General features: G+C 43.8%; 1 protein-coding gene across 2 annotated transcripts; it reads left to right on the forward strand.

Annotated features, from left to right (window-relative positions):
* The first annotated feature begins 3,407 nt into the window (after positions 1–3,407).
* LOC132832394 (class I histocompatibility antigen, F10 alpha chain-like) lies at positions 3,408–25,144 on the forward strand. 2 transcript variants are annotated; one of them, XM_060850355.1, is made up of 6 exons: positions 3,408–3,605; positions 4,819–5,079; positions 17,509–17,784; positions 17,902–18,180; positions 18,403–18,510; positions 24,796–25,144. In XM_060850355.1, exons 1-6 carry the CDS (start codon positions 3,554–3,556, stop codon positions 24,798–24,800), a joined length of 981 nt encoding a protein of 326 aa, XP_060706338.1. In that variant the 5' UTR covers positions 3,408–3,553; the 3' UTR covers positions 24,801–25,144. The 2 variants fall into 2 exon arrangements, with proteins under 2 accessions (XP_060706338.1, XP_060706339.1); XM_060850356.1 differs by having other exon boundaries at positions 17,614–17,784.
* Positions 25,145–27,833: the final 2,689 nt, after the last annotated feature.

Raw genomic sequence — 27,833 nt, forward strand, 5'->3', positions numbered from 1 at the left:
GATAAAAATCGGTTATAGAGTCATGGAGATGTACAGCACAGAAACAGACAGTTTAGTCCAACACATCCATTCTGACCAGTTATCTCAACATCATCCAGTCCCCTTGAGGTCTCTTTTATATCTTTCCCCTCTCATCCACAACCTATGCCCTCTAATTCTGGACTCCTCCACTCCAGGAAAAATATTTTGTTTTATCCTATCCATACTCCTCATGATTTTATCAACCTCTCAGGACACCCCTCAGCCTCTGACGCTCCAGGATAATCACCTCAGCCTATTCAGCCTCTCCCTATAGCTCAAATCCTCCAACTCTGGCAACATGCTTATAAATATTTCCCGAAGCCATTCAAGTTTCACAACATCTTTTTAAAAGGAAGGAGACCAGAATTGCATGCAATGTTGCTAAACTGGCCTAACCAATGTCTCGTACAGCCACAACATGACCTCCCAACTCCTGTACTCTGACCAATAAAGGAAAGCATACCAAACGCCTTCTTCACTATCCTATCTACCTGCAACTCTACTTTCAAGAAGCTATGAACCTGCACTCCAAGGTCTTTTTGTTCAGCAACACTCCCTAGGACCTTACCATTAAGTGTATAAGCCCTGCTAAGATTTGCTTTCCCAAAAATGCAGCACCTCACATTTATCTGAATTAAACTCCATCTGCTACTCCTCAGCCCTCTTTTTGTCCATTGTATGGAAAGCTCCCCATTACCCTTTCCTTTCACAGTTTATGGGGCCATCTGTCCAATGATCTGCCTGAAGAACATGACTTGGGTTTTTGTGATCTCACTTTTCACCAGGTTTAACACCAAGCACGCCTTCTGAAGTTGATTGAATAATTCTGAGAGATACTTGAAATGATCCTTCCACATGTGTCTGAAAATGACAAGATCATCCAGTACCTGATGAGGGAGCAGCGCTCCGAAAGTGAGTGTGCTTTACATGCTCTCCAGCCAACTCGTCCACTCTATTTAATTTCTCCCTAATATTTATCACGTTGTCCAAATATTTCGTCTTTGAACTCTTGACTCTTTAATATTTCCTGAATTAATTTAAATGGTTCTCCCACCTCATGTCCGAATATTAATTCAAATGGATTGAATTTAGCTGATTTATTAGGTACATTCCAAATTGCAAAAAAATGTACAAATAGAATTCTGTTCTCCCAGTTGTGATGACACTGTGGCATTAAGTGGTGGATTTTACCCTGTTTTCTATTAAAGAGAGATTTTAAGGCAGAGGTACTGAGCTGAGCCGTGAGAGTAAACAGCTTGTGAGGCCTCCTGCTGGTAGCTCTCATGGTGCTACCCACAACACCTCCTTTATATCACACACCAGTAATACAGCCTGATGAGCTCCTGCCCATTTTTCACCCACTTGAACATGTGATAGTCTCCATTTCCTCATCAACACTTCGTTTTTAAGATAGTGACAATGTGGCATATGCGCACATTTGCCTTTTTGGTTCAACTGTTTTATCTTTCCACTTTTCAATTGTAACTTAGCGAACTTCTCTGAAGCAGAAAATGCCCACTTTGTTCTTCAACTCTACTTGCTTTTTCTCAACAACTTGAACAAATGTAGTTTCCGATAATTGAATTTTAACTTCCTTATCTTTTCTCTTTGATCTCTCCTTCTGTTCTACCTACGGTTTTGTGACCTTGTTATCACACATTCAGGAGAGATTCCAGGATAAACTGCTCTGGAACCGAGAATTTCTCTGTTACTCCTCCCATAACTTTCCATCAGACCCTCTAACTTAGCCTTACAAGGAAGAACACTGTGTTTCACACCATGAACTCCATCTATTCTAGCAATACTCTTTCTAATTACACATCTCCTTCTCTCTCCCTGACAAAGATTGATTGCTTTCGGATTTCTGAAAATCTTATTTTTTTCCCCCACTCCTCTTGGTAAACATGAGGAAACTTTCCTCACACAACTGTTGCAAAATTGAGGAGAATACTTGTAAGGCAGGAAGTTAGAATTTGGAGTTTGTGAAATGCTTGGGGTGGATGGGGGAATGCATTGCATGGTCCCTTTAAAAGATCGTGTGCTTTATCTATGCTTAGAGATTTAAAATATGTGTCCATGAGCAGCAGCTTGAAAGTTTGCACGTACACAGACAGCACCCAAACTAACACATTACATCGAAAGACCATGCAATTAGCAGGCTAACCACCAGTTTTTTTTTTCAATACATCAGGCTTTCGAATTTAGCCAATTAATTTGAGCTGCAACTTAGATACCAAAAATCTATAAGATTTAAGGCTAATGGAACTAATCCTATTGTGTGAAGTATTGATATGTCATTAAGGGGATAAAGGAAGGGGGCAGTTGGATAAAGATCCCAGAGCTAACTGCCCTCCAGCAGAGCCAACAGCCCTCAGCTCTCAAGAGAGAATCACTGGCTCTCACAGCCTCATTTATGTCTTAGAGAAAGTGCCATTAAAATAAAAATGGTACCAGTGGTACAGCTAGTTAATATTCCTGACAGAAGAATTGTTGGAGAAGGCACAGAACATTCCAGAAGACACGTAACATGGCTGTAATTTTGAGAGACTAAATGTTTTTATGTGTAAGTGGGACTGTTCTTTATTGGAACGGCATACCATTTGAATCTTGCTGTAATTGGGATTAAATCTGCTTGTTAATACTTTAGTTAAGTTGCTCACTGTTTGACTGAGATAAATAGATGGCAACGAGTTGATTTTAAAGTGAGTATCAGGGATTTATTTTATTGAACCACTTGAAGTTGCTGAGGTACACCACTCGGCACACCCTGCTTTACAGATTATGAGGTGAGGGGCTCCTCTTTGGGGTTTGGGCGGGGCAGGGTCAACCTCCACTTTATAACACAAGGAAATTCTTCGCAGGTTTAACTCTCTGCTCTTCATCATGAGTTACCAATACTTCACAAAGGGAATTCTTCAACTCCAACCAAGTCGCCTCTCCAAGTGTGTGATATGTGTCTGATTTATTTCCATGGCCTTATCCACTTCGCAATGTTACTTTGTTTGATCTTTTCTAACTTTGACCAAGTTCTTCCGTTAGATTTTGAAATTGTTTTCTTTCAGCTTCTGGTACAAGTTCATATGAACATGAGACAGCTGTTTTTAGAATCATAGATTCATAGACTCCCTACAGTATGGGGATAGGCCATTTGGCCCAACAAGTCCACCCCGACTGGCCGAAGGGTATCCCACAAAGACCCCACACCCTGTGTCCTGCCAACGGGAGAAAGGTCAGTTTTCCCTGTGTCTGTTTCACAGCGAATAACTCAACCTGTCTGTGTCTGATCTCCCTGGGAACTGGTGACAGAACCTGTTCATCTCTTTATTGGGTTTTTTTACTGAGGCTGGGACTGAGACTGGTTTGGCAGCTTCAAGTTCAGGAAATGATCAAATTACTTTGTCGATCAGGAAATGGCATCATGGTAGAAACAAACGTTTATTTTGTTAATTTTTCAGTTTGTGAACAGCAGATATTTTCCAATCACTGTTTTATTCCCAGATCCTGATTGGAATAGGGAGAGTGGATTCCCAGAATGTTTCTGATCCTTCTCTCCATCTCCCTGTGTTTTTCCTGGGCCTCTCCCGGTAAGTACAGAATTCAGCTTTCCATTCTCTCTCTCTCCCTCTCTCTCTCTGTGTCTGGGGTGAATGTGAGTCTCTTGGGGAGAGTTTGAAATGGGGGATGTTTGATCAGCCGCCTGTTATACAGCCAGCCTGATCTTTTACACATTGAAGGCAGCACAGTTTGGGAGACTCTGATGGGATTTGTGTCCTGGTCTCCTGACAGCAGGATGTAGAAACCCCGAGATCAGAGAAACTCCGAGCAAATGGGAAATGGTTCCAATGGACAATTTTAATTTTCACATCGATTGGGAGAAGCCAGACAGCTTCATCATTCCTGGTCTAAAGTCTTGTAAACACAGCGGGAAGGAGAAGGAGACTCCATGTCTAACCCAGCCCAGGCTCAGAAGTGATGCCCTCATGGTGAATAGGCCGGGTTATCTCAGACACCAACATCCTACTGGCCGTGTATAAAGGGCTGATTAAAAAGCTCAGTGAAGGACAGTGGGGATCCTGCTCTGGATTGTCCATCCCCCTGTTTGACAGAGAGACTGTTGACACAGTGACTGTCCCCCATGGTCTCACACTTCATCCTCCCAAATATTCCTGTTTCTCTTCATTTCAATCCGGATTCATTCACACCACACCTTTCCTGGTTCTGGTGATAAACCTTAAGTTATCGTTAATTCCTCAGTCCAGATGGACCATGGCCAAACTCCTGCTTCAAGTTTTCCTGGAATATTGTTCCAGGTTAGTGATACACTTTGGTGTGTCTCAGGTTCCTGTTCCATGTTCATGATTTTCTGTTTAATATCCAATCACTGGATTGTGTCCCAGCCTCTCCCCTGTGTCAACACTGATTCCATCGAGTATCTGAGTGACCCTGACTCTGTGATTCCTCCCTGTTCTGAGAGGCTGCAGCAGCTAATTCTGACCCAGTTGAATCTGATTCTGTTGATTATATCAGACAGGATTCTGACAGTGTTATAATTTGGTGGGTTATTGGAGATTGTCACTGTGTGGATGGGCCTCACTTTGACCAGCTGGAAGTGTGTGTAATTGTTTTCAACCTGATCTTTACAGATATAACAAGTTGAAAGTGATTTTGAGGGCAATCTCTCACATTAGTGATGTCCCTGGGATCTGTGATGTGATTCTGGTTTTGTAGCCCAGGTACATTAATATGATGTTTATGTTGGTGTTGAGTAACTCGCTGCTTTCATTGTTTGTTTTATAGAGACTAATGCACTCACTCGGATTTACACAATTGTTGCTGGATTGAAGGGTTTTCCTGAGGTTACAAACAGTGCAACAGTCAATGGAGTTATAATCGGTTCACGTGACAGTAAAACCCAACGGTGCATCCCCAGGCAGCAGTTCATGGCAGAATTCTTCGATGTGAATTTCTGGAATTATATCACAGACCAGGTGAACAAACATGGAAACCTAGCGAAGGAAACAATGAGTACAATAATGAAGAGGTCAAACCAGACGTCTGGTAAGATCTGGCTGATTGATGTTTTGGTTGTAACAGATTGATTAAATGATTCAAGAGAGACAACTAATTAGTGTGAAATGTTCTTATCTAAGAAAGCAACTGCAGCTGCTCATTCTCTCTCAGTCAGTAACCTTGATTATACAGAATTACTATTGTCCTACATGTGAAGGCTACGTTAAGCAAACATTGTCCGAAGTGCTGTAACTACTGTCAGCCATGTTCTGCTGTATTAACCATGGGCAGCCAGCAGCCATTTTGTGCCACTCAGTCATGGGAGCCCTAACACCAGACAATGTCACGTAACTTGGTTCTTCCTATCATCTAAGTATCTCTGTTTCTTCAAACCTGGCCCTATGCAGTAACATAGAGTCATAGAGTCATAGAGATGTACAACACAGAAACAGACCCTTCAGTCCAACCCGTCCATGCCGACCAGATATCCCAACCCAATCTAGTCCCACCTGCCAGCACCCGGCCCATATCCCTCCAAACCCTTCCTATTCATATACCCATCCAAATGCCTCTTAAATGTTGCAATTGTACCAGCCTCCACCACATCCTCTGGCAGCTCATTCCATACACGTACCACCCTCTGTGTGAAAACATTGCCCCTTAGGTCTCTTTTATATCTTTCCCCTCTCACCCTAAACCTATGCCCTCTAGTTCTGGACTCCCCAACCCCAGGGAACAGACTTTGTCTATTTATCCTATCCATGCTCCTTATAATTTTGTAAACCTCTATAAGGTCACCTCTCAGCCTCCGACACTCCAGGGAAAATTGCCCCAGCCTGTTCAGCCTTTCCCTGTAGCTCAGATCCTCCAACCCTAGCAACATCCTTGTAAATCTTAAGGCACTCCGGACGTCGAAATGTCACTGCAGCATATCACAGGGTAGGAAAGTATCGCAGATGCTGGAAATCTGAAATTTAAACAGAAAATGCTGGAAATTCAAAGCTGACCAGGCCGCATTCGTCAAGAGAGAGAAAGAGAGTCGATCAAGGTTTGTGTAAAGATTTGTAGCTTGTGTGCCGGTTTCCGTGGTTATGGGTATGTTCGCCGAGCTGGGACGTTGATGTGCAGATGTTTTGCCCCCTGTCTCAGTGACATCTTCAGTGTTTCGGAGCCTCCTGTGAAACGCTGCTGTACTCCGTCCTCTGGAATTTATTTGATTCCATTCCTGCTGGTTCCAATTGTTCATTGTCGTGATCGATAAAGGATCTAGGTATTCGTTGATCGAGTCTGTGAATGAGTGCCAAGCTTCCAGAATTTCTCTGGCTGTCCTCTGTTTAGCTTGTCCTATGATCGTTGTTGTCCCAGTTGAATTTGTGGTCCCTGTCATCGGTGTGTGTGGCTACCAGGGACAGCTGGTTGTGGTGTTGAGTGGTTAGTTGGTGTTCATGGATACAGATTGCTAGCTGTCTGCCTGTTTGTCTGATGTAATGTTTCATACAGTCTTCATATGGAATCTCACCCAGGTAACTGTTGTGTTGTCTTCTCTGCTGTTGGTTAGTCATTTTGTTTTGGAGTGCCGTTCTCTTTCTGTGTGTCGCGAAAGAACTCTAACAAAAACTGAAACATCTTCTCAGCGGATCAAAACACTCCATACAATCATCACAGGGATTCCTAGACAACATCAAGAACATAAACATGGATAAGGATGAAGCAATGGTCTCATTTGATGGAATAACACTGTTCACTTCAATTGACAAAACTCTAGCCAGAGAGACAATAGCCAACATCCAGGACAAACAGAACAGACGTCACGACAGGGAACCTCCCAACAAAGTCTGCAGGGTCACACTACTAGACCTGTGCTTGAGGACACACTTCCCATTCAACAACCAAATATATGAACAGGTCAATGGGACACCTATGGGCTCACCCATCTCCGGGTTCAGAGCACAAGCAGTGATGCAGAAACTGGAACAAACAGCCCTCCCATAAATCCAACCCAAACTCTGAATCAGATACTTGGACAACATTTTTGTAGTTATTTAGAGAACAAATATAGAGAACACATACTATATTATTGACTCTGGTCATAGGGATCCATGACAGTCCATAAACTGACAGTCACGCTCAGACATCACTCACCAGGACAAAAGACCCCATGCCCATCATGTGCCAGACTAACGTAATTTACAGGATTCCATGCAAAGGCTGTACAAAACACTATATCGGACAAACAGGCAGACATAAATACCAACTAACCACTAAACACCACGATCAACTGTCCCTGATAACCACACTCACTGATGACAGGGACCACAAATTCAACTGAATCAATACTGAGATCATAGGACAAGCTAAACAGGGGACAGCCAGAGACTCGACATTGACCTAGACCCAATATACCGGCCACTATAATGAACAAACGAAACTGGCAACCGGAAGCAACAGGAAAGGAACCAAATAAATTCCAGAAGGCACAGTACAGCAGCACTTCACAAGAGGCTCCAGACTACTGAAGATGTCACCTAGACAGGGGACAAACCATCTGCAAATCAACTTCCCAGCTCAGTGAGCAGACCCATTACCACAAAGAGACTGGTTAAGAGAGTTAATGCTTCAGGTTCAAGATCTGCACGTTCTGAAGCAGGGTCAATAGATGAAGGGCTTATGCCCGAAACATCGAATTTCCTGTTCCTTGGATGCTGCCTGACCTGCTGCGCTTTTCCAGCAACACATTTTCAGCTCTGATCTCCAGCATCTGCAGACCTCACTTTCTCCTCAATAGACACTAGACAATAATCAATAGACAGTAGTGCTGGAGTAGGGCATTTTATTCTTCAGGCCAGCACCACCATTCATTGTGATCATGGCTGATCATCCACAATCAGTATCCTGTTCCTGCCTTACCCCCATATCCCTTGATTCCACTGTCTATATCTCTATCCATCTCTTTCTTGAAAGTATCCAGAGACTTGGCCTCCACTGCCTTCTGGGGGAGGGCATTCCATACACCCACCACTCTCTGGCTGAAGAAGTTTCTCCTCAACTCTGTTCTAAATGATCTACCCCTTATTTTTAAACTTTGCCCTCTGGCTCTGGACTCACCTATCAGCTGAAAGATGCTTCCTGCCTCCAAAGTGACCAATCCTTTAATAATCTTACACATCTCAATCAGATCCCCTCTCATCCTTCTTGTATACCTTCTCTCACCATCAAGTGTATACAAGCCCAGTCGCTCCAATCTTTCAACATGAGATAGTCCTGCCATTCTGGGAATTGACCTTGTGAACCTACGCTGCACTCCCTCAATAGCCAGAATGTCCTTGCTCAAATTTGGAGACCAAAACTGCACGCAATTCTTCAGGTTTAGTCTCACCAGGGCCCTGTACAGCTGCAGAAGCTCTCTGCTCCTGTACTCAATTCCTCTTGTTATGAAGGCCAGCATGCCATTAGCTTTCTTCATTGTTGCCGGCTGTATCTGCATGCTTGCTTTCATTGACTGATGCAAAAGAACTCCTAGATCTCGTTGTACTGCCCCTTTACCTAACTTGACTCCATTTAGATAGTAATCTGCCTTTCCTGTTCTTGCCACCAAAGTGGATATCCACACATTTATCCACATTAAACTGCATCTGTCATGCATCCATCCACTTACCGAGCCTGTCCAAGTCACCCTGTATTCTCATAACATCCTCCTCACATTTCACCCTGCCACCCAGCTTTGTGTCATCAGGAAAATTGCTAATATTACTTTTAGTGCCTTCATCTATATTATTAATGTATATCGTAAACAGCGGCAGTCTCAGCACTGAACCTTGTGGTATCCCACTGGTCACCGCCTGCCATTCTGAAAGAGACCCATTTATCATTACTCTTTGCTTCCTGTCAGCCAGCCAATTTTCAATCCAAGTCAATATTTTGCCCCCAGTATCATGTGCCCTAATTTTGCTCACTAACCTCCTATGTGGGACTTTATCAAAGGCTTTCTGAAAGTCCAGGTACACTACATCCACTGGCTCTCCCTTGTCCATCTTCATGGTTACATCCTCAAAAAATTCCAGAAAATTAGTCAAGCACAATTTCCCCTTCATAAATCCATGCTGTCTCTGACCTATCCTGCTACTGCTATCCAAATGAGTCATAATTTCATCTTTTATAATTGACTCCAGCATCTTTCCGACCACTGACATCAGGCTAACCGGTCTATAATTCCCTGTTTTCTCTCTCCCTCCTTTCTTGAAAAGTGGGACGACATTAGCCACCCTCCAATCTGCAGGAACTGATCCTAAATCTATAGAACATTGGAAAATGATTACCGATGCGTCCATGATTTCTAGAGCCACCTCCTTAAGTACCCTGGGATGCAGACAATCAGGTCCCGGGGACTTATCAGCCTTCAGATCTAACAGTCTCTCCAACACCATTTCCTGCCCAATATAAATTCCCTTCAGTTCATCCATTACCCTCGGTCCTTCAGCCACTATTACATCAGGGAGATTGCTTGTGTCTTCCCCAGTGAGGACAGATCCAAAGTACCATTCAACCCTTCTGCCATTTCCTTGTTCCCCATAATGAATTCACCCATTTCTGTGTTTAAGGGCCAAATGTTAACCTTAACCATTTTTTTTCTTCCACATACCTAAAAAAGCTTTTACTATCCTCCTTTATATTTTTGGCCAGTTTGGCTTCATCCCTCATTTTTCTCTCCGCGTATTGCATTTTTAGTTATCCTCAGTTGCTCTTTAAACGTTTCCTAGTCCTCCAGCTTACCACTCATCTTTGCTATGTTATACTTCTTCTCTTTTATCTTCCCTTAACTTCCCTTGTCAGCCAAGGCCCTCACTGCCTCCCCTTAGGATCTTCCTTCCTTTTTGGAATGAACTGATCCTGCACTTTCTGCAGGAAGTACCTGCCATTGTTGTTCCCCTGCCATCCTTGCTAGGGTATTGAACCATTGAACTTCGGCCAGCTCCTCCCTCAGAGCTCCATAACAACTGTAGTAATACCTTTGCGACAGGTATTCAGGAATAACAGAAATGTCCCTGTTGTCACAATGTAAGATAACACTGTCTTCGCAAAAACTGCAGTTACTACCAAGGAACGTGGTGCAATTGCTGTAACTGGGAAGAAAGTATTATGTAAACTGATGGAATTAAAGGCAGATAATTCCCTGGGGTCTGATGGCCTGCACCCAGAGGTATAAAAGGATTTGTCAACAGAGATAGCGGATGCATTAGTTGAGATATTCCAAAATTCCCTGGAATTCTGGAAAGATGCCAGTGACTTGGAAATATGCTAACGTGATACCCTTATTCAAAAAGAAGATAGGCACAAAGTGGGAAACTGTAGACCAGTTAGTTTGAGCCTTTGTCGTGGGAAGCTGCTGAAGCTAATCATCAGGGAGGAGATAACTGAACATTGAGATAAATGAAGCTCAATTCACCAGTGCCCAGTGGATGTGGTTTATCTAGACTTCCAGAAGGCATTTGACAAGGTGCCAAATAGAAGACTGATCCTGATGGTCAGATCCTCGGGAGTTAAAGGTCGAGTATTGGTTTGGATAAAGGATTGGCTAACTGACAGAAAACAGGGGATCAGGAAAAATGGGTCCTTCTCTGGGTGGTGAACTGGAACTAATCTTGTGCTGCATGGTTCAGTTCTCAGACTTCAATTAATTACAATCTGTATAAATGATCAGCAAGCAGGGACAGAGTGTATCATAGTTAAACTCGTGGATGATAATGATATTGGTGGGAAACCAGGCTATGATGAGGAGATAATAAGTTTCCAGATGGATATTGGCTAGCAGAATAGGCTACACTCTGACAGGTGGAGTTTAATGTGAATAAGTGTGGGGTTGTTCATTTTAGCCAGAAAATGAAAAGGCAAATTGTTATTTCAATGGGAAGCAGGTTCACAGTGTGTCAGTGCAGAGGGATCTGGGTGTCTTGGGACATAAATTGCAGAAAGTGGATATGCAGGTGCAGCATATAATAAGAAAGGCAAATGGAATACTGGCATTTATTGCAAAGAAGTGTTGTTACAGTTATATACGGCATTGGTGAGTCCACACCTGAAGAATTATGTCCAGTTGTGGTCTCCTTACCTAAGAGAGGATGTGGTGGCATTGCAGGCAGTTCAGAGGAGGTTTACCAGGCTGGTTCCAGGGATGAAAGGGTTATTGTACGAGAAGCAATTGAATCGCTTAGGCCTGGACTCACTGGAGATCAGAGGAATGAAGGAGGATCTAATTGAGGAATATAAAATGCTCAAGGGGATTGATAAGATTGATGTTTATTGGACGTTCCCCTTGTGGGACAGTCTCGAACAAGAGGTCATAGATATAGAGAGAGGAGGTCAGTTCAATACTGAGATGAGAAGAAACTACCTCTTTCAGAGGGTTGTGAATCTGTGGAACTCACTGACCCAGAGTGGGGCAGAATCAATCAACAAATTCAGGAAAGAAATGGTTATGTTTCTGATGGAAAGCAGGATAAAGGGGGATGGGAGCAGGCAGGAAGGTGGAGGTGAGACCAAGATAAGATCAGCCATGATCATGTTAAATGGTGGAGTGGACTCAAAGGGCTGACTTGCCCACTCTCCCTCTGAACTCCCATGTTACGAGAATTAACTGGGAATGTGTTTGAAAGCAGCTTATCAAGTGTAGCACTGGAATATATTACTTGTTGTCATTAAAACAGAAAAAAAAAACAATTGTAAAGTAAATAAAGCTAGGAAGGAAGAAATATTTTTAACAAATGAAGAAATTGATGGAATGATCATTAACATTATTCATATTTAGTTATGAGCCAATCAGCAAACAGTCAGATAACGAATGAATTGAGAACCGGAGGGACATGAAAGTGAATATTTGACTGTCACGGTCCATTCATGATCTGGAGATATTTTTGAATCACATTGTGCAGATATATTGTGACCCCTTTGGACCAGCTAGGACTTGGAACAGGGCATTCTGGGAAACCACCACTGCCTCAAAGGAGGCCAACTCATTCTGCTTAATTTGTGAGAAATCGATTAAACAATAAGATCAATGTTAAAAACATTACAATGATTCGAGGAAATTGGACAGAAGGTAGATTCATAGAGTTGTACAGTGGAGAAGCAGACCCTTAGTCCAACTTGTCTACGAAGACCAGAAACCCTAAACTGATCGAAGTCCCATTTGCCAGCATTTAGCCCACATCCTTCTTAACTCATCCTATTATAAGCCCATCCAAATGCCTTTTAAATGCTGTAATTGTACCAGCCTCTGTCACTTCCTGTGGCAGCTCATTCCATACATGCACTATCCTCTGCGCGAAAAAGTTGCCTCTTAGTTCCCTTTTAAATCTTTTCTCTCTCACCTTCAACCTATGCGCTTTAGTTTCAGACTCCCCTACCCTGGGAAAAAGAACTTAGCTATTCACTTTATCTATGCCCCTCATAGAGTCCTAGAGAGGTACAGCACAGAAACTGATCCTTCGGTCCAATCGTTCCATGCCAACCACATATCCCAACCCAATCTAGTTCCACTTGACAGCACCCGGCCCATATCCCTCCAAACCCTCCTACTCATATACCCATCCAAATGCCTCTTAAATGTTGCAATTGTACCAGCCTCTGTCACTTCCTGTGGCAGCTCATTCCATACGTGCACTATCCTCTGCGCGAAAAAGTTGCCCCTTAGGTCTCTTTTATATCTTTCCCCTCTCACCCTCAACCTATGCCCTCTCATTCTGGAGTCCCCAATCCCAGGGAACAGATTTTGCCTATTTATCCTATCCATGCCCCTCTATAAGGTCACCTCTCAGCCTCCGACGCTCCACGGAAAACAGCCCCAGCCTGTTCAGCCTCTCCCTGTTGCTCAGATCCTCCAAGCCTGGCAACATCCTTGTAACTCTTTTCTGAACCCTTTCAAGTTTCACAACAGATGGGGTGGTTTTATAAACTTCTAAAAGGTCACCCCTCAGCCTCCAACACTTCAGGGAAAATAGCCCCAGCCTATTCAGTCTCTCCCTATCGCTCCAAACCTTGTAAATCTTTTCTGAACCCTTTCATGTTTCCTATAGCAGGAAGTCCAGAATTTAACATAGCATTCGGAAAATGACTGAATCAATGTCCTGTACAGCAGCAACATGATAGCCCAACTCCTGTACTCAACCCACTGACCAATAAAGGCAAGTAGACCAAACACCTTCTTCACTATCCTGTCAATCTGTAACTCCACCTTCAGGAATTATGACTCTACACTCCAAGGTCTGTTTGTTTGGCACCACTCCCCAGCACCCGACCATTAACTGTGTAAATGCGGCTATGATTTACCCAAAATGCAACACCTCACTTTTATCTAAATTAATCTCCATCTGCCACTCCTCAGCCCATCTGATCAAGGTCCCATTGTACTCTAAGATAATCTTCTTCACTGCCACAACATTTCCTGTTTTGGTGTCATCTGCAAATGAAACATTACTAACCATTTCCACCTATTTGCACATCCAAATCATTTATAAAACTGACAGAAAGCAATGAACACACATAGTAAGTAACTTAAAGAGATCTACCAGGGGTAAGCAATGGGGCACAGGTCTCTGGCAAAGAGTCTGTCCCTATTGCTCAGAAAAGGGAAGGGGGACAAGGAGCAGACCATTAGTCATTGGACACTCTGTAGTTAGGGGGACAAATAGGAGGTTTTGTGGGAGTGAGAGAGACTCGCAGTTGATATATTGCCTCCCAGGTGCCAGGGTTCATGCCGTCTCAGATCGTGTTTTCGGGATCCTTGAGGACGAGGTGGAGCATCCCCAAGTTGTGGTCCACATAGGCACCAATGACATAGGTAGGGAGAGAGATGGGAATTTAAGGAAGAAATTCAGGGAGTTAGGGTGCAAGCTTAGAGATTGGACAGAGTTGTTATCTCTGGTTAGTTGCCTGTGCCACGTACCAGCGAGGTGAGAAATAGGGAGAGAGAGAGGAGTTAAACACATGGCTGTAGGGATGGTGCAGGAGGGAGGGTTTCCGACACCTGGATAATTGGGGTTTTTCCTGGGCTAGGTGGGACCTCTACAAACAGGATTCTCTTCACCTGAACCAGAGGGGTACCAATATCATGGGGGCGGGTGTGTGGGGGGGGGGGGGAGTTTGCTAATGCTCTTTGGGAGGGTTTAAACTAATTCAGGAGGGGGATGTGAACTCAAATTGTAGTTCGAGTATACAGGAGTTTGAGAGTAGTGTGATCTGAACTAAGGTTTGAAGAGGGCATCAGCAAGCAAGAAGTTGGTTTGAAATGTGGCTACTTCAACTCCAGCATCATGTGGAATATGGTGGGTGACCTTGCAGCATGAGTTGGTACCTGGGACTCCGATGTTGTCGCCATTTCAGAGACATGGCTAGAGCAGGGACAGGAATGGGTGTTACAGGTTCGGCGATTTTAATGTTTCAGTAAGAACAATGAAGATGGTAAAGAGGGGTAGGTGTGGCATTGTTAGTCAAGGACAGTATTGCGGTAGCAGAAAGGACATTTGAAGACCCGTTTACTGAGGTAGTACTGAGGAGTGGTCACGCTGTTGGAAGTTTTCTATAGGCCTCTGAATAGTTCCAGAGATGTAGAGGAAAGGATAATGATTCTCAATAGGAGCGAGTGTAGTTGTTATGGGGACATTTAACTTTCCAAATATTGGCTTGGAATACAACAGTAAGCATGTTAAATGGGTCATTTTGTGTCCAATGTGTGCAAGAGGGCTTCCTGACACATTATGTCGACAGGGCAACATTAGATTTGGTATTGGGTAATGAACCCAACCAGATGATAGTGACCACAATTCAATTATGTTTACTTTATTGATGGAAAGGGATAGGTACACGCCGAAGGGCAAGAGTTATAGCTGGGGGAAGGGCAATTACAATGCAGTTGGGCAAGATTTTGGATGCAAAAGATCGGGAAGGAAACTGCAGGGGTTGGGCACAATTGAAATATTCAAGGAACAGCTACTGCAGGTCCTTGGTAAGTATGTACCTGCCAGGCAGGGAGGAACTTGTTGAACGTAGGAGCTGTGGTTTACAGAGGAAGTTGAATCTCTTGGCAAGAGGAAGAAGAAGGCTTATGTTAGGATGAGACATGAAGGCTCAGTTAGGGCACTTGAGAATTACAAGTTAGCCAGGAAAGACCTATAGAAAGAGTTAAGAAAAGCCAGGAGGGGACATGAGAAGTCATTGGCAGATAGGATCCCAGAAACCCGAAAGTTTTCAATCAGTATATCAGGAATAAAAGAATGACACTCAAGTAAGATCAGGGCCAATCAAGGACAGTAATGGAAAGTTGTGCGTGGAGTCAGAAAAGATAGGGAAAGTGCTAAATGAATATTTTTCGTCAGTATTCACACAGGAAAAAGACAATGTTGTCAAGGAGAATACTGAGATAAAGGCTACTAGACGAGATGGGATTGAGGTTCACAAGGAGGAGGTGTTGTCATTCTGGAAAGTGTAAAACTCTATAAACTTCCCAGGTGAGATAAGATTTATTGTAGGATTCTCTGGGAAGCCAGGGAGGAGATTGCCGAGCCTTTGACTTCAATCTTTATGTCATCTTTGTCTACAGGAATAGTGCCAGAAGACTGGAGAATAGCAAATGTTGTCCCCTTGTTCAAGAAGGGGAACAGAGACAGCCCTGGTAATTATAGAGCAGTGAGCCTTACTTCGGTTGTGGGTAAAGTGTTGGAAAGTGTTATAAGAGATAATTATCTTGAAAGGAATAAGTTGATTAGGGATTTTCCACATGGTTTTGTGAAGGGTAGTTCGAGCCTCACAAACCTTATTGAGTTCTTTGAGAAAGTGACCAAACAGGTGGATGAGGATAAAGTGGTTGATGTGGAGTATATGGATTTCAGTAAGGGGTTTGATACGGTTCCCCACAGTATGTTATTGCACAAAATCTGGTGGCATAGAATTGAGGGTGATTTAGCAATTTGGAACAGAAATTGGCTAGCTAAAGAAGACAGAGGGTAGTGGTTGATGGGAAACATTCATCCTAGAGTTCAGTTACTCGTGGTATACTGCAAGGATCTGTTTTGGGTCCACTGCTGTTTGTCATTTTAATAAATGACCTGGATGAGGGCGTAGAAGGATGGGTTAGTAAATATGCGGATTACGCTCATCGGTAGAGTTGTGGATAGTGCAGAAGGATGTTGCAGGTTACAGAGGGACTATAGCTAAGATGCAGGGCTGGGCTGAGAGGTGGCAAATGGAGTTTAATGCAGAAAAGTGTGAGGTGATTCACTTTGGAAGGAGCAGCAGGAATGCAGAGTACTGGGCAAATGAAAGGCTTCTTGATAATATTGATGAGCAGCCAGATCTCAGTATCGATGTGCATAGATCCCTGAAAGTTGCCACCCAGGTTGGATAAGGTTGTTAAGAAGGCATAGGGTGTGTTAGCTTTTATTAGTAGTGGGATTGAGTTTTAGAACCATGAAGTCATGCTGCAGCTGTACAAAACTCTGGTGTGGCCACAGTTGGAGGATTGTGTACAGTTCTGGTCACCGCATTATAGGAAGGATGTGGAAACTTTGGAAAGGTTTCAGAGGAAATTTACGAGAATGTTGCTTGTTATGGAGGGAAGGTCTTACAAGGAAAGGCTGAGGGAACTGAGGCTGTTTTCATTGGAGAGAAGAGGTTTGACAGGCGACTTAATTGAGATATACAAGTTATCAGAGAGTTAAATAGAGTGGACAATGAGAGCCTTTTTCCTCAGTTGGTGATGGCTAACAGAAGGGGTGACAAATATAGAATGGATATCATAGGTAGTTTCTTTACTCAGAGAGTAGTAGGGGCGTGTAACACACTGCCTGCAATAGTAGTAGACTCGCCAACTTTAAGCGCATTTAAATGGTCAAGGGAGAGACATGTGCACGAGAATGGAATTGTGTTGGTTAGATGGGCTTCAGATTGGTTTCACAGATTGGCACGACATTGAGGGCCGAAGGGCCTGTACTGTGCGGTAATATTGATATTCTATATTCTACCTTCATCTCAGTTCCACCACACACAGATCTCACAGCCCCATGCAGGGAAAGTGTCCTTGTAAATAACACACAGAGTCCGATCGTGGGCCAGTGCCTGTGGGAGGCTGACAGAGTGGTCATGGACAGTCACAGACTATATCCCCCAGAATGCAGTCTGTGATCGAAACACATGACCACATGGAATGGGCCTGTCATTCCCAGACAGTGGGAATGTGAGCGTTGGAATTCTGACCCAGATCGGAGAACCCGTCCTTACTTGCTCCAGGTTGGGGTGTGAGGCAGCCACTGGAGAAAGGGGCAGTACTGCCTGAGTCTGGGACCCTCTGACAGCACAGGCCTTGGGGATTAGCACCATGTGTAAACCCCTCTTCCTGGGGCTGATACAGGATTCCCATTCCCCTTTGATCAGATTGTTCCTCTGGTAAAATTTATTATTAATTATCTATGACTGTTTGATCACTGACAGGAATTCACATTTTTCAACGGATAACTACTGTTGAGATCAGTGATGACAGCAGCATTAAGAGATCGATGAGATTTGGATTTGATGGAAATGACTTTATCAGTTTAGAACAAGACACAATGAGGTGGATCGCATCCAATCACATTGCAGTGATGACTAAAGAGAAATGGGATTCTGATGATTCCTGGAACAACTACTGGAAAAGACACCTGGAAGAAGAATGTGTTGAATATTTAAAGAGATATCTGGAAGTTGGAAAGGAATATTTCACAAGGAAAGGTATGTATTTCAGTTTTGATCCCATGTTCTGACCTAACCTCACTGATCTATGAAACCGTTCTCCCATTCCATTCAGTGTCTGTCTGTTGGTTGTGTTTTTACCCTTTCCCATCACAGTTCAGCCTGAAGTGTTCATCTCCAGGAGGGAGCCCAATGGTCAGGACAAGCCACTCACTCTCTCCTGCCTGGTCACTGGGTTTTATCCTGTAGACATCGAGGTGACCTGGCTAAGGAATGGAGAGGTCATGTCTGAGACCCAATCCTTGGGGGTTCGACCGAACCACGATGGGACCCATCAGATCCAGAAAGAGATTGAGATCAGTGCTGGGGATGAGGATCAATACTCCTGTCAAATTGAACACAGCAGCCTGGCAGAGGCCCAGCTCTACCAGTGGGGTAAGGGACTGGAGTGTGTGTGTGTGTGTGTGTGTGTGTCATTGATGAATGAACAGGCATTTGGAGAGTGAATCTGGGTGAGGTCAATACAATATGTCAACTAATCCCATCAGTTCCTAATGGGTGGGATCTGTTACAATTGTCCCAATTGTCCCAATCAACACAGAACTGGGACTGGAAATGGGAACAGAGGCAATGCTGATTTATTACATTGTGTTTCAGAAATACAACAAAACAGTGTGGAACGTTCCCATCATGTATTTTTGATTGGATTAGTCTCAGCATTGGCTGCAATATTTGGAATAATCGTCTGGAAAAGGCCGTGGAGAGGTAAGAATCAGAGAGAGGGGAATATGGAAGTGAGGGGACAGAGTGAGTGTGGGGGAATCTCCAGTACTTGGGAGTACAGGGCACTGTGGGGAATGGAACTGATTGAATCCCCACACACGCATACACTTAAAGACACATCTTGTTCCCTGTCTGATCTTCCTTTGATTGACTGACCCAGGCCAGGTCTAATATTGATCAGTAAACCCACCGCACACACTCACATCCTCACTGACTGAATATCGATTGAATGAGAGAGATTAGTGTGTTTTGAGAAGATTTGTGGCTCAGGTTGAGATTTTGGATGTAGGTTTTCTCGCTCAGCTGGAAGGTTCATTTCCAGAGTTTCATCAGCCATTTGTGAGGACACTAGTGAGAGAAGGTCATGTCTTTTTGTGGCTAGTTGGTGGTCATGTATCCTGGTGGCTAGTTTTCGGCCTGTTTGTCCAATGTAGTATTTGTTACAGTCCTTGTATGGTATTTTGTAAATGACATTAGTTTTGCTTGTTGTCTGTATCGGGTTTCTCAAGTTTATTAACTGCTGTTTTAGTGTGTTGGTGGGTTTGTGGACCAAATATTGAACAACAGAAGCAATCATCCCAACACCCACAAACGAAGCTTCCTTAGAACATTATTTCAATGAGCCAAGACTGCAGCCCAGAAGAATTACACAGAGCAGAGGAAAATCACCCAGACCGTTGTGAGAAACTAAGCTCACTCACACCAATAATCTCAGTCCGAGACAAGATCTGAAGCAGCAGTATTATTTATTATACACTTGCAAGCATGGTGTCTAAAATAGACACACAGAGTTTAGCAAGTACGTATCTTAAATATAATTCATTTCTCTTTCCCTCCTCCCATTGCTCCTTCCCTGTTTACATCTCCCACTACTCTAAACCCGAGTGTTTATCTCTGGCCTCATCCGGCCTTGTGCATGACAAAATGTATGTCCTGCTTGGCCGTTTCACCACATCCCTCTGTGGTCTATTATTATATATCCTCGCCCACTGCCATCTGCTTCCTTGCTTGCTAAAGCAACATTTCCTTCCATTCTTTACCCATCCTGAGCCTTACAACCTCTTGATGGTGGTCTTTTTTGTTTTTGCAGAAGCAGGAACCAGATACTTGTAACTGTTTGGACAGACATATCTAGCTTAACCTACACCCCTCCCCTCACAGCCCCTTATCTATTTGTCTGTAACATCTACCAATGTTTGCAGGCACATTTCATTCTTGTATGCACATTTTAGCTAATACAAAAACAATTATGTATTTACTTCACATAGTTTTCATTCTTGTTAACTCAGCTCCTGGCTGAAACAATTATACACTGGTGTGAGTTCATTTACCTTGCATAAGTAATTATGATTGCAGAAGTAACACTACTTTACCTATATCCCACAATTTCCCCCTTTTTCTTTAATTACCATTTGTTATCTTCTGCAGTTTTCTTATATGTCACTTCCAAATTAACGAGTATCTTTCCCAAAATTTCATTTATTTTGGTAATCTCCCCGTGGTCACTTATTCCTTCATTGTTTAACAGGTAGAGCCCTTCTTTCCATTGCTCGTTAAGGGCATATGTTTCATTAAGGCTGTCTCAATCAGTCTTTGGGTGAGCCCTCATATACAGGGTATGATACAACAGCCAATGGCTACCAATACCCTGACTACTACTACTATCTGGGAAGTAAGGATGGAAACTACCACCCCCTTCCACCTTCCAAACCAGGATTCAAGCCATCCCGTGAGAGATGCGTCTACTCCTGAATTTTCAGCCAAGTTCCTCTGCTAAGGTAGTCAATCCCTTAAGGCCCGAGTAATTGAACCATCAGGTGCAGTGTTATTAGGAATAAAGGTACAACAGCTTCCTCCTAACATCACACATACACCCCTTTTTCTGCTAAAATCATATCAAGGACCATTCTGTTTTCCCATGCCATCCTACCTGTCGCATCAAGCTGGTCTGATATTCCTTTAACCGCATCTCTTGTATAATTTATAAATCGCTGTTGATTATAGAAAATGTAATTTACCCAATCTACATTTTTATTAATTGTTACCCACCAAAAGAGAGCTGACTCAAAGCCTGCTGCAATCTGGTTACGAGCCTTGAACTCATCAGGTACCCCCTGACCCCCCAGGGACTTTTATAGAATCAAGATAAATTCTGTCATTGAAAGAAGTGTCTAACAGTGATCTCTTACTCCTTCCCTTTTTCCCTACTATCTTTTCCTTCTCAAATGCCAGGGTAAATGGAATCGCCAATTGTACAATTGCACATATCCCTCTCCAATCCGGAGGTAGGGTGGAAAACTACGTCCTCTTTGTAAGGTCCCACCTTTAAATTTATCAAGGGTTCCTGGTGGGTCCCCAGGGGTAGGAACCTCTGACACCCCGATTTTTCATTAAGGTTCATAAACGGCACTGCCATTCCTTCCTTTTTCAGATCTGGACACTCTCTTAAAGTGGCCTGTCCTTTCACAGGAATAACATCCCGCCTGTGGGGATTTCCACTTTGACCCTTGTTCCTGTCCACCAGACCCCTTCACATCTCCTCCCCGATCCCTTCTCCTCCCTTTATGTTCAACACACTGCCCACCACCATTCTGGTTTCCTTCTCCTTTTAGTTTTGTCCTTTTCTTTATTACCTCATCAACTGTGGCCTAGCATTATTTGTGCCTTTCGTTTCTGCTTCTCATGTTACGTTGCTAGATCAATTGCTGACCCGGTTTAACCAACTGAACAGCTTTAGGGCCACCTCATGGCCATTCCTCACCACCCAACGTTTTATTTAGACCTTGAAAAAACTTTTTGAAAGAAATATTGCAATATTTCTTGATCCCTATAACTTCAAATACCAATTCATCAATTTATGCTTGTCTAACTTTAAAGCCTGTTCCTAACCATATATTTTGGAACCTTACTTGTAAATATATATTTATATATTATAAATTCATTTATTCAGTATCTAATATTTAAAATGTAAAATGCACTCAGTTCCCAACTTTGAAATCCACTATAATTACCCAGTTTTAGGTCCTTAATTTAAATCCAAAATTAGCTTTCTTAAGTAGTCCTGACCAATCATTGCTCAATTACAATGCTATAGGTTGTGAAATAATCAGAGCTGCCTTAAAAGGATTTGTCTATTCAAGTTAAAAAAAATCTTCTACTGCATGAACAATGGCCGAATCCAAGGTCACCGATATTAACCAAAGGATTTTTTTTATTACAATCTAATGTTGAACTGAAACTTCAACTGTCCTCCATAAATCGCTTTTATGTAAGGATAAAAGAGATTAGTTAGAAACTGATAGTAAGGCAGTCATGACCTGTAAAAAAACAGGAGTTAACATTTTATTTCATAATCACTGTAAAATCCTTAACCTTAAAAGAAATCATGTTAAATTTCCATAATAGAAATCAGATTCAAAACAGTCTTGGATCTCAAGCTCCTGGAAACAAAGCACAAACACTCAATCACCAACAAACAAATGTACATTCAAACCGAATCACAAAGGGTTAAACTTTCTACCAGCTGCACAGCTCTTTTCTCTCTCTCTCTCTCTCTCTCACACACACACACCGTATCTCACAGGCACTTTCTGAGTTTCCCACAACAGCACCTTTAGAGGCTCCTCACTTCCCCTCTCTATCTTTTGAATATCTTTCTGGCTGTCTGGCCATGATTTAGTTACAAAGTGTACCCTCAGTAGCCCTTCAGCTACTAGCCCTTCTGACTTGAAGCATAATCTGATCCCTCCTGACTGAAAGGCTGTTTTCCATTGACATATAGATTCAATCATTTACAAAGCAAGTCTTCGTCCGACCTGTACTTCGGCCAGAAGACGGCGGGACAAAGAATGGATTCCTTAATCCGTACAAAGCAACAATATTTAATCATCTTTTTCCTATCTTTTCCCCTTGTACAAGTATTATTTTTCTAATTTCACAACGTCCTGCCCAGTGGACTTTCTGGAGGTATGTTGTCAGGGACCCCGCCTCCATTTCCATTGCCTTTTTAATTTGCTCTCCCGGAGAATTTTTCCTTACCCACAGCAAAGCCCATATTGAGTTCCTTCGTTAGTCCCTTATTAACTACTAAAACTCAATCCCAGCCACCAAGGCAATAGTTAAAAGTCAGTTTTCTGACCTTGGTCTGTGCACAGAGTTGCCTGGCCCCTTTCCGCCGTATATTCTATCGACCGCCTGTCACTGTCTGATTCAGATGTCTCTCTTGTGGGAATCATACCAGTCGTCCAAGGGAGCGGACCAAACCGGGACACGAGACCGCTCCTCAATGGGGAACGGGACGCGTCTTCCCAGTGTCCAGGGCCAGCCACTCCCCCCGGCGATAGAAGAATATCCTGGATCAGCCCCCAATTGTGAGAAACTAAGCTCACTCACACCAATAATCTCAGTCCGAGACAAGATCTGAAGCAGCAGTATTATTTATTATACACTTGCAAGCATGGTGTCTAAAATAGACACACAGAGTTTAGCAAGTACGTATCTTAAATATAATTCATTTCTCTTTCCCTCCTCCCATTGCTCCTTCCCTGTTTACATCTCCCACTACTCTAAACCCGAGTGTTTATCTCTGGCCTCATCCGGCCTTGTGCATGACAAAATGTATGTCCTGCTTGGCCGTTTCACCACATCCCTCTGTGGTCTATTATTATATATCCTCGTCCACTGCCATCTGCTTCCTTGCTTGCTAAAGCAACATTTCCTTCCATTCTTTGCCCATCCTGAGCCTTACAACCTCTTGATGGTGGTCTTTTTTGTTTTTGCAGAAGCGGGAAACAGATACTTGTAACTGTTTGGACAGACATATCTAGCTTAACCTACACCCCTCCCCTCACAGCCCCTTATCTATTTGTCTGTAACATCTACCAATGTTTACAGGCACATTTCATTCTTGTATGCACATTTTAGCTAATACATAAACTATTATGTATTTACTTCACATAGTTTTCATTCTTGTTAACTCAGCTCCTGGCTGAAACAATTATACACTGGTGTGAGTTCATTTACCTTGCATAAGTAATTATGATTGCAGAAGTAACACTACTTTACCTATATCCCACCAGTGTGTAGTCAAAAAGAATGGGAACCCAATGAACACAGTCCGCTGATTTCTCAGCAACAAACCCAAACAAGCAGACAAAACACATCCAGAAACCGTAGCCACTCACCCCGACATCAAAGACATCTGGGAAATGACTGCCAGATGACTCAGACCCCTTGGCATCATGGTAGCCAACAAACCCACCAACGCACTAAAACATCAGCTAATGAACTTGAAAACCCTGTACAGACAACTAGCAAAACTAATGTCATTTACAAAATACCATGCAAGAACTGTAACAAACACTACATCGGACAAACAGGCAGAAAACTAGCCACCAGGATACATGAACATCAACTAACCACAAAACGACATGACCCTCTCTCACTAGTATCCTGTCAGTCTAATTCCCCACCCCTCCTGAACCGGTCCCACCCTTCCAGTCACTCTTAAACCCTGTCAGACTAATTCCCCTTCCCCTCCTGATCCTGTCCCACCTTCCCAGTCACTGTTAAACCCTGTCAGTCTAATTCCCCTCCCCTCCTGACCCTGTCCCACCCTCCCAGTCACTGTTAAACCCTCTCAGACTAATTACCCTCCCCTCCTGACCCTGTCCCACCCTCCCTGTCACTGTTAAACCCTCTCAGACTAATTCCCCTCCCCTCCTGACCCTGTCCCACCCTCCCAGACACTGTTAACCCCTGTCAGACTAACTTCCCTCCCCCCTCGACCCTGTCCCACCCTCCCAGACACTGTTAAACCCTGTCAGACTAATTCCACTCCCCTCCTGACCCTGTCCCACCCTCCCAGACACTGTTAACCCCTGTCAGACCAACTTCCCTCCCCCGCCTGACCCTGTCCCACCCTTCCAGACATTGATAAACCCTGTCAGACTAATTCCCCTCCCCTCCTGCCCCTGTCCCACCCTCCTAGACACTGTTAAACCCTGTCAGACTAATTCCCCTTCCCTCCCCACCCTGAAGTGATTGCCTTGTGTCTCTCCATTCCTAACCTTGTGGGTTTCCTGGGCCCCACTACAGGTCATTCCTGGAGCCTCATCGCAGAACAATGGAATTCACCTGTTCCAGTGTGAACATGGACATCATTGTCTGTCCTTCCATATCACAGCATACACACAGAATTACAGCTCATTGTTCACACCCAATTCCTTCAGGACTGAGATCAATTTTTCTGGGAATGTATTTCCACAGGTTGAACAGCGGATCCCAGATCCCCAAGTTTGGATCCTGGCTCTTCAAGAGAGACCTTCTCAAGTCGTGTTTCCATCCCGTCCCAGAAATGTGTGCAGTGTCACCATCAGAGGGATCCTCACGATGGTTCCTCCCTCACACTTTCTCATCTTCACTGTCTTCAGTGGGTCACTGATTGACCTGAAATGAGGCAACATCCTGAGGGAACTCAGAGACAGTTTTTATATTGAAAGAAATTGATTTTGCATCTGTCGTTAACAAATTTCAAATGTTATGCAAATCTCTGTACATAAATATCAGTATTACATATTCTAATTCTTAGAAAAATATATAAATATTATAAATCTGAGTTATTGTTGAATACTAAAGTCTATCACTACTTATCACCATTGTTTAACTACAATCTCCAATATGTGTCATTTGTAATCATTAGAAGTTATTTATTGACTTATTGATTTTGATAATTTTTTTTAATGATTTCACAAGAATGATTATATTCATTTATACAGCAGCAGCTTGTGGCAGTTGCTGAGTTCAATTTGGGTGGCACAGTGGTTAGCACTGCTGCCTCACAGCTCCAGAAATCCGGGTTCAATTCCCACCTTCAGTGACTGTGCAGAGTTTGCACATTCTCCCTGTGCCTGCGTGGGTTTCCTCCCACAGTCCAAAAATGTGCAGGTTAGGTGAATTGGCCATGCTAAATTGCCCATAGTGTTAGGTGAAGGGGTATGTAGGGGAATGTGGCTGGGTGGATGGCAGGTTGGTGTGGACTTGTTGGGCCGAAGGGCCTGTTTCCACACTGTAAGTAATGAAATGTAATCTAATCAAAGTGAACTGGGGGAGTTAAGATCATATCTATCTGTCTCTATTGTAAAATCCAAATCCCAGATGATAACTCCATACCCGTCAATACAATCAGGGAAAGTCCATTCCCAGAGAGTGGGAACACACATGTGTGAGGGAATGGAGATTGTGTCAGAACCTGATGGAGATTCTGGAGATCGCTTCCATTCCATCGATATTCCCTGAGGATGTGAGTGTGTCTGGTGGGTTTGATGACCAACATCAGACTTGTACTAAAGGACATAGCTGTGAGACTGGGTCTGCAGCAGGTGGTGGGGGAACCAACCTGAGGGAAAAACATACTTGATTCCACCTTTCCAATCTGCCAGCTGCAGGTACAAATGTCCATGACAGTATCAGTGAGAGGGACCATCACACTGTCCTTGTGGGGACAAAGTCCCACTGTCACATTGGGAATAACCTCCATCGTATTGTGTGGTACTATCACTGTGCTAAATGGAACAGACTTGGATCAGATCTAGCAGCTCAAGCCTGGGTATCCATGAGGCACTGTGGGCCATCAACAGCATCAGAACCGTACTCCAGCACAATCTGTAACCTCATGGCCTGGCATAGTCCCCAGTGAACCATTAACACCAAGCCAGGGATCAACCCTGGTTCAATGGGGAGGGCAGGAGGGCATGCCAGGAGCAGCACGAGATGTACCTGAAGATGAGGCGCCAACCTGGTGAAACCACCAAACAGGACGACTTGCATGTCACATAACATAAGCAGCAAGTGATAGACAGAGCTAAGCGATCCCACAACCAATGGATCCGATCTAAGCTCTGCAGTCCTGCCACATCCAGCCAACTCACTGGAGGCTCCACAAATATTCCCTCTCTCACTGATGGAACAGCCCATTACTCCAGTGTGAAAGATAGGCCTGAAGGTTTCACAGCAATCTTCAGTCAGAAGTGTCGACTGAATGATTTATCTCAGCCTCCTCCTGTGGTCCCCAGCATTACAGATACCAGTCTTCAGCCAATTCAATTCACTCCACGTGACATCAAGAAACACTTGAAGACACTGGGTACTGCAAAGGCTTCAGGCCCTGACAACATTCAGGCAATAGCACTGAAGGGTTGTACTCGAAAACTTGCCACTCCCCTATCCAAACTGTTCCAGTCCAGTTACAACACTGGCATCTACCCAACAATGTAGAAATTGCCCAGGTATATCTTATACACAAAAAGCAGGACAAACCCAATCTGCCCCATCAATCTTCTCTCGATCATCAGTAAAGGGATGGAAGGGGTCATTAACAGTGCTATCAAGCAGCACCTGCTCAGCAATAACCTGCTCAGTGACACCCAGTTTGGGTTCTGTCAGGGTCACTCAGCTCCTGACCTTGGTTCAAACATGGATAAAGGAGCTGAATTCCAGAGGGGAGGTGGGAGTGACAGCCCCTGACATCAAGGCTGCATTCGACCGAGTGTGGCATCATGGAACTCGAGCAGAACTGGAATCAATGGGTATTGGGGGAAACTCTCCAGTGGATAGAGTCATACCTGACACATAGGAAGGTGGTCTTGGTTGTTGGAGTTCAGTCATCTCAGCTCCAGGATATCTCTGCAGGAGTCCCTCAGCATGGTGTCCTAGGCCCAACCATCTTCAGCTGCTTCATCAATGACTTTCCCTCCATCATAAGGTCAGACATGGGGATGTTTGGAGTGATTGTACAATGTTCAGCACTATTTGCATCTCCTCAGACACTGAAGCAGTCCATGTTCAAATGCAACAAGATCTGGACAATATCCAAGCTTGGGCTGACAAGTGGCAAGTAACATTTGTGCCACACAAATGCCAAGTTATAACCATCACCAACAAGAGACAATCTTACCACCAGCCCTTGGCATTCAATGGTGTTACCATCACGGAATCCCCCCCAATGTCAACAGCCTGTGAGTTATCATTGATCAGAAACTCAGTTGGACTCACCACATAAATGCAGTGTCTACAAGAGCAGGTCAGAGGCTGGGGATACTGCAGCAAGTAACTCGTCTCCTGATTTCCCAAAGCCTGTCCACCAACGACAAGACACAATTCAGGAATGTGGTGGAATGCTCCCTGCTTGCCTGGATGTGTACAGCCAACTCAACACTGAAGAAGCTTGACACCATCCAGGACATAGCAACCCAACTGATTGGCACTGCATCCACCAACATCCAGTCCCTCCATCACTGACACTCAGT

This window comes from Hemiscyllium ocellatum, chromosome 35 (assembly GCF_020745735.1).
Source record: "Hemiscyllium ocellatum isolate sHemOce1 chromosome 35, sHemOce1.pat.X.cur, whole genome shotgun sequence".
Taxonomy (NCBI): Eukaryota; Metazoa; Chordata; class Chondrichthyes; order Orectolobiformes; family Hemiscylliidae; genus Hemiscyllium; species Hemiscyllium ocellatum.